Below are 22,757 nucleotides of genomic sequence, written 5' to 3'. Positions count from 1 at the left end.
TAGGTTATAATATGTATTCGCATAAACACTAGCTTTATAATATTTTAACTGAAGACCTATCAATATGTATAATCCATTAGTTGTTATAATATTTATAATAAATGTACACTTTGGAAGATTTAATCATTTTAACTTTTAACAATTCATATTAATTTCAGATTCTTTCACAGTATTTCAGACTGACAATTTTATGATTTCACATATTACACAGTAGTTAAGTTATATTTATATTTGACTGTCCTTTGCCATTTTTAGGGCCTGTCTTAGTTTCATAATGCCTTATGGTAAGGTATTTAAAAAAAGTAACAATGACATACCTGATGTGGTTGTGACCCAGGTGGCATATGCGAGGGATGTGAGTCATGAGTTGGTGACAGGCCGCCGGGCGCACCCTGCGCTGACCCAGGACTTGGAGCACCTTGCGGGTGAGTTGGTTGTGGTGAACCACCCCGCTCGTAGCCCTGGAACAAATAACAAACATTTAAGTTTATTGTAGCACTACTACCCACTCATTCCCGATGGGACTTAAACCAATATTCATAGACAAGCCTTCATTCAGACTTAGCTTATGCGTGATTTTTTATGAATTTGATTTATGAAACATAATTATGGTACGCAATATGGAATTAAAACACTTACGTATGATCAACATTGTATTTTTGGAAACTGTATGTTTTATTGATTAAAGTCAAGCGTTCTATTTAGTAACTCATTTCTAATCACAGGAGAAATCAAAAGTATATATACAAATAGATTCTATTTATACAAATGTTCGCAATCACACCTAATGTTGCACGAAATGACTAATCAATCAAAGCATAACATTATCAGGCGGCATTACCATTATGATGTCAGACAAACAATAACAAAGCGAATATTTGCGATCTTGCCGGCGTTTGGCAGATTTGCCCGAGTTAATTGAGTAAACGTAATAATAGCTCTATTAATCACACCCGACGTTCGTCCTTGACCGCGAATTCAATGAATGAACTCAATCATTTTTATTATCTTCGATTTGTTTGTTACGCATGAGGATCGATTTATTTACAAACATACATTGTTAGTGTCGTTATTAGACAATTATGAATGTTCTCATTTTATTTAGTCTGTATTGGATCTTTAGTTTTGGTAAATTTGTCATATCACGTCTCTACCATAAAGCTTTAAATTTTTTCCACATATTTTTATCATTCGGCAATAATGTAACGACGCATGCTATTTAATATTATAGAAATTAATGAAAACATCATGATTTGTGGGATGAATGAAAGAAGGTAATTTTTTTTTGGCATAAACCTAACCCTAGCCTGATCACAAACGCCACTTAAAATAAAAATAAAAAACTAACCTAACCTAATTTAATTCACTGGGATTTGAGACACTATCATTTACATCACGCATGTAATAGTACGAGTTTTTAGGGGTGCCTTAGCCATGCGCCTCCTTAATATTACTTGGGGTACTACATACGAGTCGTAAAGAACGATATAAAAAAATTTGGAGCTGCTTTAACCCATGATTTGAATAATTTATCTCGCACAATTATTACTCCTTAAAAACAAATTTTTAAGGAGTAATAATTGTGCGAAAAACTTACATGTACTATTAAAATAATTAACTAATTCCGAATAACAATAATAATCTAATCAAATTACGTATTACCCTTTTACGTATAGTAAAATATTCGTTATTAATGTCCCCCAGTTGCTAAGGTTGGTGCAATGTTTATCATACCTTTGCGTTCTCCAACACAGACAATCCCGCCGTTTCCAACTTTTAATTCAAGAACCTCACCACGCCGATAGTGATAACACATCTTGAAATTAGACATTAAAAATAACTTTCTGTACAACTACTTAGATTAAATTGGCCGATAAACGAAATCTAAACACTTTATTGCAGCACGTCGCCTGTAGCTGGTAAGCTCATCACAAAATGAACCCACGATATTACGTCCATTATTAGCAATTACACGGAGTGCTAGGCGTACACGCTCCGCCCGATAAAACTATGTCACACAATGTATTTTATAGCTTTTAAACACATACTTTTTCAATAGCTTCGGTCTCATTCTTTATCATTACCAACAAACTGTAATTACACGCTATCTGTAGAGTAGGGATAGATCAGTACTTTAAACAGTCATTAGCCTTTATTAGTATGTAGTGCAATAATAGCAAAGATTTTATTAAAAATAAAGAATTATTTTGCAGTAAGTCACCAACAAGCTCCTTTATAGCTAGCATAGCACACATATACAATAAACAGTTAGTGCTGTACAGTGGTGAAACAATAGGACGCGTACTGCACGATTGTCCTTGACCGTGTATTATGCACTCACGAATAAGTACAGCGATCTAGTATGTGTTTTATACGGCGTTTATAAATAACTGTTGAGCGAGCTCGAGGTGAAACACGTGTAAATTGTACATTTATAAGAGACTAACAGCTGTACTCAGAGACGCCTATCAAATGAGTATAAATGTTAGATAAATAATTACGGCCATATATCTAAACGTTTCAATTATGATACAGTATTTATTTCAATCAAATTATTTGTTATTTGATGAAATACCCGTTCTAGGTGACATAGTTTTTATTAGTTTTTTTTTTAGTTTTTTTTTATTAGTTTATTGAGAAGATTAACCTAATTACAAACATATAAGTACACGCATTATTTTCTAAAAAAACTAATTATGGATAATTGTTATAATGAAGTAATTAGAAACATTTACTTGAAATTATAATGATAATTCAACATTATAACAAAAATACATATTCATTATTCGAGTAACGCTTAACTCATTTATATTTATAAGTCTTTTTATTTATGTGTGGGCATTTCCTCGTCCCTTTACTCGCCCTGTGTTTGGACGTTTTAATGCGTAAAAAGGTATTTTCAATACGCAGTTACTTGCACGGTAATAACAAGTATTCACTTAAGGGATAAAAACTCAAGCAAAAGCATACTATTCAGCAGGTGATGGCTGACATTTAGGCCCTTACTAAAAATAACAACTCAGCTAGAAAGGAGTTCGTTATTGTATTCTATTACAATATTAAACCTGTTTCGTTTATTAAGAAAAGAAAATATTTTTTGGGGATTTTTAATTTCATAGAATAACAAGGTCCTAAGATTGTGCGTTACATTAGAGCTTTAAAGACTTTTAAGATACGAAAAATATTTTTTTATTATAGTAAGTATATTGATCAATTGTTAGTGATATGCGATGAGATAGAGTAACTGTGTGTATGTTGTAAATAGTTTGTCAGTTACCAGAAAAGGAGTTCGTTATTGTCGACAGACTTGTACAGTATAGGTAGTTATCAGGGACACAATATCAATGGACACATTCTGTCCATGGACATGAACTGTGCAAAAATGTTATATGTAGTTTGAAGTCTTTGAATCTCGCAATGAGGCATAGGGAACAGATATTACAATTGATTACTTGATTCTTTTGAACTATGAGTAATTTGCCAATTTGGATCCGACCGAGTGTTATATGTAGAATTCACTGAAATATTTAACCTCCACAAAATCGTTAAATATGATAATTCACGTCTAATTCATTCATTCATTCATTACCGAGACGTCCTCGACACAGTTCGCGTCAGACTCATTGCATCAATCGCACAATGCTTTCACTAGGCAACTAGTTTCCGCGTCACGATTCAAGGCTGAACCATAGATAACGATATTTACCACAACGGCTAAGATGACTCATTCACATTTCCCTTCGGTGCTCGAGATAATTGCACGCCGAGCGATACGCGAGATTTGCACCTATTGCAACGTTAACTTCACTACAGATACATCGTGAATATGAATAAAAAGTTACAGGTTACACTTTCAAACTGCAACTTATTCAATTTTGATTAGCCCTCCTCACACAGGCAAGTATCCGATTTCTGGTGAAACAATTGTGATAAGTTGAACACAACATACGCATAATAGAATCCTTAACACCGTGCCAAAAACAAAAAGTACTAACGAAATGGACATGTGTTTTAAGCGATTCAGCGTCACTACTATTTTTCACACATTCAAAGTTCATTTAGATCGAAAAAGCAGTAAATAATGGCGTACTTTAACAACCGACAGTACTATCACACATGTTTTCTATGCATATCCAAAACAATATTTTTTCAGTGTTTTTCTGTTTCTTTTTACCCGATAGGATTTTTTTCTTCTTCTGAATAGTGCCGAGAGAAAAGTAGCGAGAAACGGCATAGAAATCAGTGCAATTCTAAGTCCTAGAATAAAGATAACTTTGAACTACACTAACAGACTTATTAATGTAGTGATGATATATTATAATAGTAAAGGGTCGCCTTCAGGTCTCTAATTGTCATCGGATAGACAGAGCCTCATTTAGGTAAACCGAATCCTATCTAACCTAACTACCTGTCGATGCTCATCAAATTCTCCCTGTCATTAGGAAAGGACGAAGAGTGACGTTATAAAAAGATTCAATGACACTTAGAACAATATCCGAAAAGCAAGATAAAGAAGGTGGGAAGGCAATAAAAAGATTTTATTATATCGTAAGCTGCAGATTGAACCTTTACGACGAGTGTTATTTAACAATCCGTGTCACTGGAATAAGTTTCAAGTTGAGGGTGGGTTACGAGGTGGCCGCGAGCAAAACAAAACAAAAAGAATTCCAAGAACTTTCGCTGAATAATTTGGAGGTAAAACTTTTTCGTTTTGAGGTAACAGGAAATCGGGACTAACGCCTAGTTGAGTTTGGCCGTGTTTCAGTCGTTTTAGTCGAACCATCCGCGCCGGTCGCCAACCAATCCATCAAAGGAGGGTGACTGGTTTGGGGGTGGGCAACCCCCTTTTACCCACATAAATATTGCGGGTAGGTGAGTACAAACCCTTTGACCGAGTTCTGTTTACTTTCGTTTTCGCTCAGCTGATGGGCCCGCCACCCTCTCCTCCACTATTATTATGATAATTAGAGAGCTATCAACTGAATGTACTTAATAATTAAAGAGCACGTGAAACATATGTGGAAATAATGGTCGCCAAAACCTTGACACGCTATTAATTGTGTTTTACTTACAGGACGTTGCACTTGATAATCCTGTTCAAGAAATACCATTTAACAATTTGGGTATTTACTGGTATTGTTTTCTGTTTATTAACATACGCGTTTGCGTTGTGATGCGAAGTGAAAATAATGGGTTGTTTTCTATAATTATCCGCGTGTTGAAACATAAAAGGAGTACTTAAGATTGCAGTGGGTTCGGACGCGGCAGACAGGGCGCAGACGTGCATTATTAGGTGGGTGGTACACCCGCGGGTGGTTAGGAGGCAGAGGGGTACGTATCGTACGTCATCACCTGAGGCGCGCCCTTGAAAACGTCGTCGCATTCATTGCACCCGGATGCGGCCCGGATTCCCGCGATACCCGCATACAACGGATCTCGCCTAACTATCCGCTCTCAACAACGCGTGACGTCACTCCATCGAAAAGAAACATCCCGACGACACGACGATGTGTTATTCAGTTTTAACTGAGTATTAACAAACATAGCCCTTTGAGATTCGTATAAAATATATTTTACGAAATAAGACGAGAGGAAACCCCCCCACAAAAGTGTCAATGATTCAAGAATTCCACTACCATAGATCGACGTTTGCTCAGTAAAGAAGCATGTAAGTTAGATAAAAAATTTTCATTCTCCCGAATTATATCAGACCCAGGATTTCAAATACAAGTATATTCTACAATCAATAACACATGTTAACATATAACATGTCTGGCGCTGAACAACCAAAATACATGAGGTACTTTTAAATTCTATTACTTTGTACAGCATTCCTATTTTACAGAAGCTCAGGCTTCAACGCAGTAATAAGTGAAAATATGAATTACAAGTCTATAAACTGCTAACCCAAAGTCAGTCTGGTGACAGTCAATAGAATGTATTGACTGTCCTCATAACGGATGAGGCAAATATATATTTGCCTATACAGGAATGCCCTCCCAGTATAGGCAAATAAACGGATGACATGAAGATGTGAGATATCAATGGCTAATCAGTTATTGCTGAAATAAGTTCAGTGGTGGAGGTTTTTAAAGTAATATTTCTGTTCTGTAAAATTCATAATTATTTAACAAGTACGTAATAAGTTTTGACTGTTTCAGTTGTATTGTAATGAAATTAAAATAAAAAGTTTATAAAAATCGTCTTCCTAGTTTTAGAATTGTTCAAAAAAACCGTTATAAGAGAATACCGCGCCCTCCTCCATAAACTAGGATAGGCCCGTAGTTTCTGTCCTATAGACATATTACGATGTTTTAAATTCCTCAGTTTTTAAAAATTAACCAATTTCAGTCAACTTAAAGTTTATTTTCTTTTTTGATATTTAAACTTTGTTATATTAAAAGAAAAACAAATAACATTTATTATTAGGGATGGAACGGGGGGCCTTATAGCTAACAAGCTATCTCTTCCAGACCGCCCTAATAAAATATTAAGGGTAAAGTGCAACTACAATAAAAAGGTAGTCCATAGCCAAATTTTACGGGTAACCTTTTATACCTTAACTGTGTTTAAAGGCTTTATAGTTTAAATTACCGCTTCATTTTAAAAAATTCTTTAAATAAAGCTACATATTACCAAACTTTAAACAAAGAATGGGTCAGAATTATTAATATACTAGATAAACATGGTACTTTGTACATTTAACCAGAAGGCACGATTTCAAAACGACCTTGCGTCTTGTCAGAGCGTTTCTTAACGTCGATTTCTACGCGAGCTCGCTCCAAGAGCCCTCCTTCAAAACGTACCTCTGGCTTCGTTGCACAACGAGCTTACGTCAGCGAGCGCGCAGAACGGCTTACGTCATTCGAAGGCATCATTATCAAGCGATTGTAGGCCTTACAGACTTGGATACATAAGCTGATTTGCCTTAAGGGAGTTGTGAAGAGTGATAGATCGTTTATGTTCACGTGAGTGGATGAGGCTCCGATGCGAACGCGCCGCCGCGACGCCAGCTCAACGTTTCTAAGAAACGTTCGAGGCTCTCTAGTTTCGTCTTAAACATGAATCGTGTAATATGACCATGAAGGGTCCTTCTAAGCTTAATTGAAGTTCATTTTAATTTCAAAGCGTGCAGAGTCAGATGAATCTTCATTTCGATGAAGTATTTTTCGGTATCTTAAGTAAATACAAAGTTAAAATAATCATATTTTCTACGTCGAAAGTCGATGTCTTTTTTAAATGTTTTGCATATTTTTTTAAATATTAAGATTAAAAAATTGTAAATTCCGCATACTGACCATCAGTGTAAAGATGTTTTTTTAGTTTCTTAAGCGCTAAGTCAAACTAAGATCTGTGTTATGGATGTTTCGTAATACAATTTTCCAATAAACAGCCTATTTCTAATCATACAAATAAAAAATAAAATAAATCAGTGACCCTACAACCTATTTAGGTCTTCGTCTCAGATTTCTGAATCTGTTTCATGACCATTTTTAAATCTAATAGGCAAGTAGGTGATCAGCCTCCAGTGCCTGAGACACGTCGTCGACTATTTTTGGGTCTCCTCACAATGTTTTCCTTCACCGTTAGAGCAAATGTTAAATGCGCACATAGAAAGAAAGTCTATTGGTGCACAGTCCGGGACCGAACCTACGATCTCAGGTATGAGAGTCGGACGCTGAAGCCAACACTGCTCTTTAAAATCATACAAATACTTTTCTTTAATCTAAGAAATGAAACATACCTGATGCGGTGAAAAGGGAGGTCTTGAATTAGGCGCGCCAGGAGGACCTGGTGGGTACCTCGGCGGATATGAGCCTGGCGGTCCGTACGCGCCTGGCGGTTGTTGCGGACCTCCGGGAGCGCCCGCGCCGTATGGTGGCCCGCCGTAACCACGAGGCGGCTGTAACAATAGTAAAAAATCAATAATTGTCAGCTAATAACAAAGTACGCTATTGTTGATATATGTTGACAGTTGTTTGCAATATTTCGAGATTACTTTGCAAACGTGAAATTTTATAGGTATACCAGCTGGGCAGATGACCTTCGTTTCTCCTTAATGCCTAGCCTACCTTTGTAGTACATACTAAGATGAATGGTAAGATATTTTGCTATGCGCTGAGACTACTCTGTGATTTTCTCTATATATACTATATACAATATAGTGGTTGATCGTAGAGGGTATATGAAAGTTAAAGGTCTTTTTTCTTACATACAAAAGTCTTTGTATGTAGGTATGCTGTATCAAAGATAAAAACTAAAAAAATATCTATCATATAAAAATTGGGGTGTTATCATTTAGATATTTGAAAGATAGATAGTAGCTGATGACTTACAGAATTTGCATAAAAAATTCATAAGAATGGGTCGAGCCTCTAAAATTAGAGGAGTATGGGACACAAATATTTTATATTTAAAGAAAACACTTTTTTACGGATTATAGTTATGTATTATTGTATTTCTATAATCCGTAAAAAAGTGTTTTCTTTAAATGTGTAAAAGTTATGTTAATAAAAGACAACACTAAATATTTTATATATTAGATGGCATAATCCATTTTAAATCAATATATTAAATAATATGAGAGTAAAGAGGGAGATACATGGCAGATTTTTGTGATATTCTGGTTGCACTATACCTCTAACCGAAACCCTGCCTGGGTTTGATTACCTGGTCTCATTAGGAACCAACGTTGTATAATGCTCCCAACATACAAAGGTAGTAAGAAGTCCCCATAATTATTAATTTTTTATTTTAGTTAACTCCATTTTTAACTTCAAAACTAAACCTAAAACTAAACTATATACTTTTAAAACGCTAACGAATTGAAAGTTTCCGATTTTTTTTAATTTCTCAGTACCACCAGGTATATCAGCTATAAGATCTTTTATGTTATTAATTATCATAGACGTAATTTACGTTAGCGTTTAATACAAGGGTTGCATAATATAAAAAGGATTCTAATAGGCAACAACAAATTTGTTTTCTTGTGTTTTAAAACAAAAATTTTAAAATAGCAAAGGTTTGTGTGTGGTTTCTGTGTTTGTGTTTGGTATTGGCCATAGCTATACATATACTTTGTATATGTCCACAGCATATACTATGGCTACAAGAAAAATAGTAATTTTATTTTATTTTGCTCTTAACAATGCCAGTATATTGTTTAAGAGGTAGAGAGCTTATAAGTAGTAATGTCGATTTTTACACTAATGAAGTTTACGCTGTGCCTTTACGACACTAAGTCACTTTTTCCGTGTTGCATAGTTTTCAGTCCACAATTGGATTGGTTATAAATGATAAATATCAATCATTATTAATTTAACAAAAGCACCTCAATTACTTAAAGTATATACTACCTACGCTCTACATTACACATTAACATAACAAACCCCTTTTACTAACGTATAAAAGCCTCGTTTTACCAATAAAATCAACATGCCTTTACTGTTATATCAATTTTCAACGAGATAAAACGTCTAAATAATTGACGTCCGAAGTAATTCGCTGTGCCAACAATGCCGCCCCGTTTCAGTTTTCAGCTCTCATTTTGTTCTATGATGAAAATTCAATTATTCCGTACGAACCCCGCTTCGAGGCAAACGAGCGCCGGGAATGGGTCGGCTCTTTTGATAAAAATATTTTACATTTCAAAACTAAGACCGCCGTTGCGACAAAACAAGGTACGCCGGACAAGTCAGCAGATACGAAGAGTTTGGATGGCAATTAGGGATACGTTTTTACGAATATTTGGGTATTTTATGAACGATTCAATGATTTATGAGGGCGGTGTGTTATCGGGGTGCGGCGTGAGGGAGGCTAGCGCGAGGGTTGCGCAGGGCTCGACGGCAGCGCGCCATTGGCGGACACTGCATCGATCGCGCGACGAGCTATATGCGGCCCGCCCGAGCCAGCCTCCACCTACGTTAATAAGTAATCATCCGACCCCGCGATACCTCAGCGAGTTTTCCGGACAGAGCTGGAACCACTGAGACGGGCCTTGTATCTCCAGTCGAATGGAACAAAGAGCTACCGCATAGGGCGACATCCGTATTGATTTATGCAGTAATTGACCCGCGGGTATGTGCGCAGCCCGCGCATTCCCTGTCCCATACGCACCTATTTCCACGCACTATCAATATCATACGAGAACAATGCATTACGATCAATGTAACGTTACTAATTTATTGGCCAATATCGTAATACAACATGCGTGCACGTTAATAAAACAATCTTACATACTGTATAGAGCAGACAAGTTCCCCTAACTGACATAAATATACAGCCCCTTCGAGAATTTCCCTCTACAATACATCGTCAAAATGAACATTTCAATGACCTAGTTAACTAAAAGGGCTTTCGAAAAGGGAAGTTCCGTATTAAAATTATTATCATGGTTGCTGAAACATCATTTACGCTTAAGTAAATATTAAAATGGAATTGAATTATTTGTGTAACTTGCTACAAATCTATAATTTAAAGGTGTATTAACAACCTTAGGAACAGTTACTAATAATAAATAAATAAGGTGATTTTCTATTGTGTAATTGAAAACATCACATTTCTAATACATTAAATTATTTAATTAATTTTTAATGTAGGTACTTGTGATGTGATGTATATGTGATCGTAATTTCGTATGCATATTAATAGTTTTTAACTTTTTAGAGTTAATTGCTAGCATGATGTAAAATATTATTTATAGGTGCTACATGAAATATTCTGTAACTGAATTTATTTTAAGAAAAAGATCGAACAATGGCTAATTGTATTGTTTAGATTCCACGTACTGTAGTTTCGTTTCATATATGAAATTACTCTTGCCGACCGATGCTTAGTGTATGGAAAAAAAATAACTGGACATGAATATACGCTTGTATTCGATTGATTTTATTCGTGATGGGCGTGGCTGCAGAACTTTTATAATATAATGGATACGACGACGAATAAGATACTTGCATGATTTTGGTTTCAGAAAAATCTTTATGTTCTTATAAAATACCTATTAAATCTATTCAAATAATTGTTACGTGGTACAAATATATTAAGTTTATTATTAGATGACGGTATTAAAGATTTTCTGAAAGTTAAACGTCAAGTTAAGCATCTTAGTAGTTTTCGAAATAAAACAGGTCCTAAATTCTTAGTCCAAAGTCATGAGTAAATTGCAATTTTACAGGTATTTTCGAATTACAGGTACTAAACAGAAATGTTTTGACACAGTAATTTAGTTCCATCAAGTCGATAGTGCAAGTGCGAACCGTTAGGAATGTGACCGGATTCCGATCTAGAACTCTACGGCCGCCTTGCCTACATAGCTATTAGTTATGTCATTATCAACAGCCCTAACATTAACATAATGTAAGCGCAATTGCGTAGGGACATTTATATCTATTTACATTTCACACCTCTTACTAGTATTTTACATTTCCTCGAGACAGTGCAAATTATTAAAATAAGATTGGGATTCTATTGTGCTTTTCCCTTATAAAAAGAATCCGATAAAAATATTTCCTTTCAATTAACACATATATTAATTAGATCCCCTATATATACTTCGAGCATCTTTGTATTTCTCACATTCTTGATTTTTTGTAATTCTAAATTACATATGTATCAACAAACTAGCAATTAGAATATAGAGTAAAAAACACAACGAAACATATATGACTAAATTTATATGTAACTGCCATTGGTTTCCTTAAATATTGATTTAATTAGTTTTCATTTTTTTTGTATGGATAATGCAGTCATTGAATAATTAGATACTTTCGATAAATCAAAGATAAATAGGTAGAAAAATTTTACGCACGCACATTTATACATGTTTTCGAATATCAAATTCAAATGTTCTAAAAATCGAAACTGGTGCTGTTTATTTGAGTATATAAATGGGATGGACGTTTTTATGTTAACTGTTTAAGACAGAAGAATAAGAAACTCTACATTACATGCAAAAGCAAATGCGACTCGGCCAGCATTTAACTTCATGGTTCGCGCAAGTACTTTTAGTACAAAAAAAACACTGGCCGATTTATTTTATGAACAATACATTTTAGTCGACACTCAGATACTTTAGCCTATACACAAATTAGTTAAAACTTTGATATCTATTAATTAGACGGAGAGCTTGACAAAAGTAATACAACTTTAATATTAATTAAATGTTACAAAGCTTTGTTTTGCAATGTGACGGTTAAAAACTGACGTTTAAACTCAAAACAGCAGTTTTAGTTCCGATATTTCTATCACTGCTTTTACAACCCGTAAAGAAAAGGCGAACATAAATAAAGGAATATTAGACAAGTACGACCTGTTTAATAGTCGCGTAGGGCTGCCATTATAAAAATAGCCGTCATTTTTGCGGCTTTTAGTTATAACATGTTTAGCTAGCATCTTTTGCCACACAGAAGCACAAGCACAGCGGTTAATTGGAAGACTATTAGAAGGACTGCAAATTATATTACTGTAATTATTTAGTAAGTTAGTTTTTTTAGGGAAATTATCAACTTTCCTTTGAGTCATACAAGATATGAAATACATAATAATATACTGACTAGAGAAGTAGTAGTAGTAAAGTCAAGAGTAAAGAATGAGAAACTTTAAGGAATCAAAAACATAAGTAAGCACGAATTAAGAAATCTATTTACAGCAAATCATCTGTCACAAGGTTTAAAAAACTAAAACGGGTACTTTACTGTTACTGTTTTAAATCCTGTATAATGGATAAAGTAGTGCTGTAATTAACGAAGAAAGTATACTTATGTACGTATTTTGTAAGTGTAATATAAAATATGAATATATAAGATAATGACTGGTAAACACAAATGAAAATGACCTATGACTAATGAAGACGCCGGTAATGTATGTATAATATCGGCATTCATACAAACAGTAGCAGCCTGTTAACGTCGACGCTGGCGGATACGAGCAAACATTACATAACTCTTTGATTGTGTTTGTAAAAAGTTGGGAATTCCCTCCACTACATACGCACATTACACATACATGCTCTGTCCATGTGTGAGTGTAACCTTGCCTTCCTTTACATATTAAACGCCGTCGGGCTATCCCTTTGCGTATCTACAAAAAAGCCGAGCCATAACTGTATTGTTGTGAGAAAAAGAGAAAATGAATGAGATGGGATTGAACGTTATTACTATTATTACTTTATTCCAACGAAGCTTCCGAGACGATAAAAGCCCACTGACCGGTTTAGTTTACTTTTTATGCTTCTTGTAGTATCGACAATGGGACGTAAAACGTATTCATCACAGTCATCAGCTGTTGCCTCCTCCCGATTCGCAAGAAGTATAGCATAGAAAATAATTCAGTCTTTACGAAAATTTAAACAAGAGTGAAGATGACTTGAAGGTGACTTTTACTGTCCACGAAGACAATCCGTTAAGAATCATAGCCAATAGTATGATATTATTAAGGTGCAAAAACAGATGTTTTTAGTCTATCTAATACAAATTTATTTGTAACATCTCTTCCTCTATGTATAAAAAATTCAAACTTACATTAGCGCATGTAAATACTTATAGATGATCCACGTTTTGTTAAAGGAAACTGAACAAGTAACTAAAATAAAACAATATATTAACATGTTTAATATAACTGCGATCCTATTCATGGAGATCATTACGCAGTTATGCGGTTACAGAACGTTATTTTGGTCTACACCGTCATGTAGACCGTAAATGTCAAGCTCAGAGTAACAAGGTAAAGTCACGGGGCAACAGGTGCCGTGCATAGCTATTAAATTTTACTTGACCTAATAGAGCACTTATTGCATGAATATTAGGCTGAGTCTAAAAAGACCACGTATGTGCAAGCATTTAACTCGTCATTTAACGTCACTCAACAGCTTTCTATAGACAGAAGGCAGAATTTAAAAACATAAGATGAGTGCTTTTAACGTTTCGGTAACATCATTTATTTCTTCGTTTGACTTAAAAAAAATGTCATTCATTCAATTATTGCCAATTTTTTAGTACCCGGAAAGCAAAGGCTTCGAGACAAATTTTGTTGTCGATAGCTTTCATGACGTCTCAATATTTTAAGGTAAGCACCGTAGCTGGAATAAATCCTTACGACTATTACTAATTATAAAAAGCAAATTGTGATTTTTCACTTTTGCTTAATTTACTGTCATTTGACACAACAAATTGTGTTAAGACTTCAAGATATTATCGTGACATACAAATCGATTACTCACACGCAACAAGTGTAAACAAACGGATTACGAGTGTTACTGACCTAATAAAACAACCCCTTTTCCCAACCAAGACTTCAATAAAGAACTCCCTTTAGGTACTTAGTATCTCGGGTACATAAGAGCGGCGGTCGTGACCTTTTAATGTAGGTATAAATGTATAGCCACCCGTTCCGCTATGTACAAACAGCTTGGATTAAAGAAAAATTCACCCCTCTGTGTATATGGTGTCATTGACAAATCGAATTTAGTCATTTACTTTTCGTTCATTGAACTCATTCCCGTCATAACACTCTTGAATGAGCTGGAATAAGTAATACAAAACTTTAATTGATTTGCATTCTTTCATAGGCAAATATCAATCAAGCAAAGTAAAGCCTGATTTAATGATACTCCACGCCTATGGTGGTATAACATCCGTCACTGTTCTTAACAGCAAGCAGATAGAATATGATCAGCATCATTTTGTCATCAATTAGCCGTTAGCGCAGAATAGCGCTCATTCAAGAATTGCGTCTTTAGTATGAAGTCCCATATCTCTTACTCTTATAAGATGGAACATCTATGAAATGTATCACACATAATATGATGTAAGAATATGATGCATAACCCGTTACAACCCATTACATCAAAATATTGGCAGCATTCATGAATAAACCTTATGTAAGAAATGAGCGGAACAAAGAGTATCCAAAGACGAAACTCACATAAATAATTCGTGACGTCTTTGAAACACTTCAGTAGATTATAGAATGTAGGTATACACAAGTCATTTACCTTTCTGACTGCGTTCAGACGAAGGTCCTTGGCAGTGGCCCCTTTTGCATTCATATACATTATCGATGCGAGTTACGTCATATCGTTTGCATTATTGAGGTTAAGTTTAATTATATTTTTCATGCGATAACAGCGTTAGTTTTTATTTATTAAGATAAATAACAACAACTTTACTACTTAAATAGTGTAAAAATATATCCTGGTAAAAAAAATAACAGCTTGAATTGTGCTTTCATTTTGATTATTATTCAATAGATTACCAACAAATTTTATGTATAAAGCACGTACAGGACCATAATATATTACCAGGATATATCTTCCGTCTGTAACTGGGTGAAACTTGCTTGCTTTTACCGTGTTGCTTACAAAAGTCAATTAATAAGGACGTTATTTACAGTTTTCAAATTGATACTTCAATGGGATGGGATCTAGCAATTATGTAAAAGAAACACATTTATTTTACCTGATATTTTTGTCTACATAAAAACGATTTGGAGTCTAATTAGCGGTGGCGCTAATAATTAAGTCAATTATAGCACGTGCCGGTGTCGATTAAGCTTTAGTAGGCAATGATGAGCTTGACCTATACGGGTCTCCCTTGTTAATAATCCGTCGTTTTGATTGTAGTCGACGACTGGTACAGGGGACTGGCAATTACGTGACGTCACGACGGTTAACGACCCCATTACAACATATTGTATGAATGAATGCAGGCCACGTGACGAGTGACGTTTTTGTCCGCGAATATGAATCTTGATTTCGAATTGAACTTACTTATAAAAAACTGAATGTTTAAACGTAGGTCAAGTTCGCTCTGGTTTACGACTATGAGCTTTGTTAAATTGTCGGCGAGATTGAGATGTCAAGGTCTTTGATTCTCAGTTAGCGTAACAAAGTTTAAGGACTGACCCGAGATTACCGTTTGGTAAAGAGCAAGACTATTGGTTGGACTATTCTAGGACAAATTGTGATTCGTTAACTGGAACAGCGTTTACAGTCGGCGTCGCTGTGTGTAGACTATACCAAAGGAATCGTTGTTATCGATGTCATGAAAGTTGCGTGGAAATATATATGATCAGTGAGATTGAGGTAGACTGAAACGTTAGTCCGAGAACATAATCATTGATTTTACGAATTCAACATCACGGACTCAGAATGAACGATCTCCGTCGGCCCATTCATCTCGTTTTCATGTACACACCGCTATTGCAATACGAAAGCGAGAGCGAAATTTACTCGGGCTGAACTACGCACCACGTACCGCCCTAAATACGAAGAGAATAGAATATCGATCACTAGGACGTTAATTGATAATCAAGAGCTTTGTGAGCAAATGGATGCTTAGTTATAGTTTTCCCCTGAAACATGTACACACTACCGCTATCGACTTGACCATCTTGTAAACCGCCTTAGACATTCTCAACATATCTTCCTGAATTTAATCATAATCAAATTCCACACATCCCATCACGCATCTAAATCTAAATATAGCGGGCGCCGATATCAGCGGCTCGCCCTTGAACCAGTCGCACGGAAACATTTTATTATTATTACCGAGCTGTCGGCGAGCACGAGTATATCGGGTCGACGACCCCGCAACCACGTGTCTCCTTATCGACAACTATCTAATGCGATTGTGGGTAAACAACAAGCCGAGATAAATGACTAATTCCGCAATACTCGTTCACTTCAGCCATTCACAAAATAAGTGTCGTCATAACAGATTCAACCGTGACAGTTGGCACTCCAAATATAAGGCATATAGATTTACTGATCACTAATCCATCAGATAACTAAGTCTACTGTATCCCTGCACCAACTAAATTCTAGTTAGTTTTATTTTAATCAATACCCAAATCATCTAAACTTAAGAATGAAAAGTGTGGAATTTCGACCACCGCGCAACTTGTAGGCAATAATTGCAAAGCTTTGAAGAACGGAAGAACCGCATTGTGGGAAGTGGGACAACGTTACGTAACCGGTATTTGTTGGCCGGCCAACCTACAGAGGTACATCCTTACAAATGCGTACGACCTTGAATGTGAACTCAAAGTGTAAACAGGCACGTGCTCGATGCATTGTTTTATGGCGATCCGCGCAAACAACCACCACGCTAACTTCAATTTGTTATCGTCTTTAGAGAACGAGGTATTAGTGCCATGTACATTATTTGCCTATAAACAGAGTATGAAATGAAAATGCAATATGGCTGGTATAACTTGGGCAACCTGGCAAGGGTCCTAGCAAAGGCATCTAGGCTCTTCATCTTAAAAAAAGTATCTGCTTGCCAAAGTAACTCCACTATTACAAAAATAAAAATCATTATCATCGGTAACATAATGTGCACTTATGAACATCAAAAAAAGAAAGGTAACTAAGGCTGCTTTCAGTTAATAGCCATTGCTACTATAGTTGTACTCCTCGTTTCATTTCCAGTCTATGATGTAGACGGGATGACGTCTTACAAAAAAGTTGTTGATTTAGAGTATCATCATTATTGAAACCTAGAAATTATTTTTAATGCGAAGACCAAGTAATAACCCGAATGACGACCGATTTACACAACCCTTTCATAATCGTATAAAGCTGCACGAGATACATGTGCCAGCCGTCAAGTTACATTTACGTTGATTCCGTCAAACACAAGCTCCGTTCTGGCTGCGCTTCTACATAATGTATGCTTGTAATGAGAGAACGCCACGACACTGAAGTACGGCTGCGTTCCCGCTCTTAGGACGTTTTGTAAATGAGAAGACGAACGCACAAATCTCCTGGAAGCGAGTAATATTTGCCTACACATCAAACTTTCACTATCGCTGCACTTTCGTTTTTATATCCGCTAGCGACGGCTAGCTTTGTTATTTCTCCAGCACAGGTTTTTCTTTTTACCTCTATACGTTCGTTACGCAATGTTTTGATAGTTCCAATTTTCGTCCATTTACTAAACAACCGTACCACACGGAAACTAAGTAGCAATTGACTAGGTATTTTTTAATTGTTTTCAGAAAACAAAATAAGTAAGAGGTCATCTAATGCACCTCTAGATTACCTCATAGCACCATACAACCATGTTTGACTTACATTATTCAGTACCTACTGGAAATTTCTTCATCGACAGCAGTGAAAAAGTGCAGTAAAAACAATCTATTTTTATAGTTATAAATACAGGCTAGGATAATACAAGTTTGTTGTGTAAAAATTATCAACCAAACAGTAAATAAATATATCCGTCCTAAAATGTTGAATCATTAAACATTATGGGACTTCAAAAAATATGGAAATAACAAAACATTGTTTGCTTTCATCAACAGCTCATACCCAGAAGTCTACTCTAGCAGAAAGAATAGATAATACTTAAACTCACAAAAATATTACAAAAGTGCTATATTCCATTGTCAAGAAAGGAGGAAAGGATATGTCCTACACTTTTGAGTCTCTGTTATCCCATAACCCAAGTGACAAGACAAGTTGTAGTCAAGTTTTATTTTTATAAATGGTGTAGTACAGTCAAAACTGTTTACAATGACATCTTTTGTAACAACATACCAGTTAAATTCCAAAAACGAAGGTCCCAGCTGAATTCTATTATATTATGTTCTTAATAAGTATGTCATAGGCTGTTACAACTATCGGTTTTTACAAACAAATATGAGTAGTCCCTTTGATGTTTATATAACAGATTTTGTCGGCATACATTTTTTTTAATAGTGTGATAATTATATAGAGACAAATTTTAGAGATTAAAAATCATTCCATATGCAAAAACTATTATAAATGTCAATTAAATGGCACTAAAGCAAGATATTCATTTTTTCTTTCTTCATTTTATATCTCTTAGATTTCTCTTTAGTAAAACTAAAATGCTCTTCATAGAGTTAAATTATAATTTGACAGATATTGAAGAACTATTAGTGCTTGATTCATAAGATTATGAAAAAATAACCACAGAAATAGTTGTGAAAATGCATTTACTTTGTGTACTAGTGAACTAAAGAACTTAATTTTTTTATACAACAAAATAAGAAGGAAATATCTTTCATTTTAGTTTTAGTAGCAAATTGATCTATAGAATTATATATTTTATAGAAACTGCTTGTATTTATAGCTAAATGCTTACCAAAAGTTTTCAGTATTGTAAAGCACACATGCATAGGTTTTATAGCTGATTCAGAGACCGACCTATTTGATTTAATAAATACTAGTATAAAAATAAAATAATATTTCACATTCATATCATAATTTGCACACACATTTTATTTCACAACTTGTACAATATCAAATTAATTGCCTTTGGTAATCTACTTTAAGATCCTGTTCTCCTGAGCGAGAGTTCTAATAATATTTAATAGTAAACAATAGTATTTCATGAAATATATATTGAAATTAAAAATGCTAATTGATATAAAGAAACATAAACATAATAAAAATCAGTAAGTTTGATGACACCCAATAATTTTAAAGGATATTTGTTTATTAGGAAGTATTTTAAAATTATCGAATGCTTTCTTAATATAGATTTATACTCAAAATGCAAACATTGAATATTTAAAATGTGAACTTTAATAAATAATCACTTACTGTTGAATTCCTGTATGGTCCCCCTTGGGGGTTGTATGGAGGCATAGGTCGCGGAGGTGGCCAGCCTGGAGTGGGGCCATAGGCACCCTGTTGCTGATCATAATTGTTTGGATAACGATGCGGTGGCGCGCCACTAGATTGCAATAAAGAGTTCAAAGTTGGCGTCGGCCCTGGCGCTTGCGATACAGCTTGGCCCGGAAAGAATCTTTGTTGTTGAGGCGGCCTAGGCTTACCAGGGAAGCCGGGCCTAGGTGAGTAATACGGGTCAGCGCCTTCTGGATACCTGTAGGCCCCGTACTGATCGGCGCCAGACCGATCATGACCCGGCGCTTCGCCTCCGTCTCGAGGCTGGCCCGCTTCGACAGACATAGGCGATTTACTCTTAGTATTCACAACGCCATCGAGCGGAACGCGCCCGACGGACTTATCTGTGCCGTTTTGTAACAGAGCGTTCCTAGATTCACTGAGCTGCTCCGATGGACTCTGGTCTACGGTCGCTTCACTTCGCTGAGACTCAGCCTGCGTCGCAGCCATGTTCGGCTGGTGGCGGCCGTCTCTGCTAACACTTCTCGCGATCGACCGGCTCACTTACGTTACATCGAAAACGGGCGTCGGATTGCAAAACCGCGACGCGGACACTTCCATCACTAAAAACCCAAATACTTCGCACGAATTATAAAGCGAAATGACGACAAATCGTTCACCGACGCACACACATCGATCACATATCTACTCCATTCGCATAAACGAGGTTATGGAAAAGGTTACACTGCTAGCGGTCGCTTTTGTCATTATCAAATTTATCATTTGATATCACTTACACATTTTAACACTATACGAATTCACTAATAATAAACTTGTTCACAAAAGTCTATGGGGAATGTTGGGCTGAAAACGGAATCACGAAACTTCCAAAATTATTAGCGTCCGCCATTAGCGGTCTTGGTTTTTGTTCGGCGCTTCACTAGGCTTTTGCCTATGTTCACATCAGTCACAGAAAAATAAGATATATTAGTTACTAATGTTGCAATAACAAATGATGTTTTTGTTTTTAATACATTTTAGATTGATTTAAATGTTTAGATGTAAAACTCAATCCTAGTCCCATAATTATAGTCACAAATTCTTTAAGTAAAAAATTATCTGTGCATGTTTACATTTCCGTACCATTGCGATTTGCGACCACGTAGTAAGATCAGTCATGCCAACATTATAAACTTTCTGTTTCCGCTGGCGCCAAAACTGGTGCTTGTGGCTATGTTCACAGCGAATTTCACAAGCGGTTAGTTCCTAAAATATACAACAATTAATTATTTTGACTGGCAAATGCGTGACCTATAGATAAGAATTTTATCATAACTATATTTCTTTTAATACAAAATGTTTTGTCAATAACGTTCTGGATGTATTTTTAGCCTTGTTTAAATATAATACCAACACAGAGAAAATTAAAATCGTAAAGCATGGCAACACAAACCTTATTTTACTACAGATTATCATAGTCTATACTTAGCGACAAGGATGGCTGTACACCTTAGCATCTGTGTTCCTTTAATCTATTTTTTTTTTATAAAATTCTTATCAGGATGAATGTATAATAATGGAAGTTTAGTAATATTAATTATTTAATATCACTTACTAGTAAATTGTAAATAGTCCTGCTCTTTATCCCTTATTAAACACCCTTCTAGTTATAATGGCTTAAATAAGTAGATTCGATTCAAATTTACCGGTATGTATGTTCCCGTATAGGTGTGTAATATGTTAAATAACTACAGCTCCTGGTCTTTTATTAAATATTAATATTATTATATTATATAAATATTAAATTATTTTCGACAGGTGTGAATCAACGCTAAACGAATTTTTATGGGAATATCATTAGCTCTCGTTTTCTCATGTGACCATTTTAATTTTAATCCAATCAATATAGTTCAGTAGTAGTTTTGCACGATGTTTCTTTAATGTAGAGTTGCATACAATTCTGGAAGATAAGTTGAGTTATATATACGTAGATAGTTTTACGGCACTAGTAAGATATTTTCCTGGCTTCATCTTGTGAAAATTGTCTCAAATCTATTATATATTGATTACTATTGACTAAGTTCAATTGAGTTACAAGAATGAGCATGTAAGCTATACAAATTATGATTTAAGATTTATTTTTATTTTCTTGGATATGAGCATTAAGACTGTTTACTTTGTTTACTTTGTTCAAATGGCAAGATAGCTAATAATATGTCATTTGAGCAACTATAGTTATCCTCATTTCTTTTCTCCTCGTAAAGTTTGCACTGTAATTTTAAATAAGGTTTGCATCATCTATAAAAATATCTTCTATACATATGCTCTTTATGATTTCTATTTAACCAAGGGTGGATCCAGCTTTGGCCACAGGAGGGGGTCACATAGTCGTGGTCAAGTCAAGAACTTATAACTTGCTATCATACAAAATGAATTAAATATTGAAGATATGTAGTTACATAAAATCTGGATGGTGACAAAATTTTGAAATAAAATCATTATGTTCAATTAGTGGTCCACCTAATTCCTGGAACCAGCTTATTTAGGTATTCAAGAATATTATTTATACTTACATAATATAAGAGTAAGAATTCAGTTATTTCTTGATCGAAAACAACCCTACTCCACAAAACTCCTTACATAAAATGGCGGATTTATTATGTACCTAAACGGAGAAGTTAGCACGTTACGATACATAGTTAGAAGTAGGTAACACCAACAAAAAAAGGTTTACGTTTGTTTCTTTCTTCAAATTATACTGCAGAAAGAAAAAGACAAATTCATATTACACGCTTTGAAATATAGATGAATAACATAATTAATATTGTATGCAACTTGGACTTTTAATTGATTTACATCATCTGACCAGTATAATTTAAAAAAAAATTGAATAAAATATTTTTAATCTATATTATTGTCTTCATTTCTTTATCTATATTATATTTACAACAAACAAAAGTTTAATTGGTTGAATGATAAATTAATATTTATATTACAAATAATTTCAGTGTGTGAGAAAAAAGGTGATTATTTAAAACTAAAAAGATTTTCAATATTTGTGATTAAAAGCAACTAATGTTATTGAGCCCATCAAACACACCTTTAAAATAAGAATATTTATGTAATCATATCGTATATTAAATATAACCCAGTTCAATATGAG

At 34.9% G+C, this 22,757-nt stretch overlaps 1 protein-coding gene across 14 annotated transcripts in view; it reads right to left on the bottom strand.

Moving 5' to 3' along the window:
* The window catches only part of LOC110994485 (trithorax group protein osa), a 71,034-nt gene extending 50,274 nt beyond the window's left edge, over positions 1–20,760 (bottom strand). For 12 of the 14 annotated variants that reach the window (XM_022261135.2, XM_022261147.2, XM_022261144.2 and 9 more), the window contains exons 1-3: positions 19,571–20,760; positions 7,745–7,903; positions 318–461 (exon numbers count right to left, since the gene is read on the bottom strand). In XM_022261135.2, coding sequence (XP_022116827.2) covers positions 318–461; positions 7,745–7,903; positions 19,571–20,104 — 837 coding nt within the window. In that variant the 5' untranslated portion in view covers positions 20,105–20,760. The remainder of the gene's footprint in view (positions 1–317; positions 462–7,744; positions 7,904–19,570) is intronic. The other 2 variants (XM_022261143.2, XM_045631227.1) reach the window with 1 other exon arrangement.
* Between the last annotated feature and the right edge of the window lie 1,997 nt (positions 20,761–22,757).

The sequence above is a fragment of the Pieris rapae genome, chromosome 14, assembly GCF_905147795.1.
Source record: "Pieris rapae chromosome 14, ilPieRapa1.1, whole genome shotgun sequence".
Lineage (NCBI taxonomy): Eukaryota > Metazoa > Arthropoda > Insecta > Lepidoptera > Pieridae > Pieris > Pieris rapae.
Note: the sequence above shows the minus strand (reverse complement) of the source record. Positions and strands in the feature narration are given on the sequence as shown.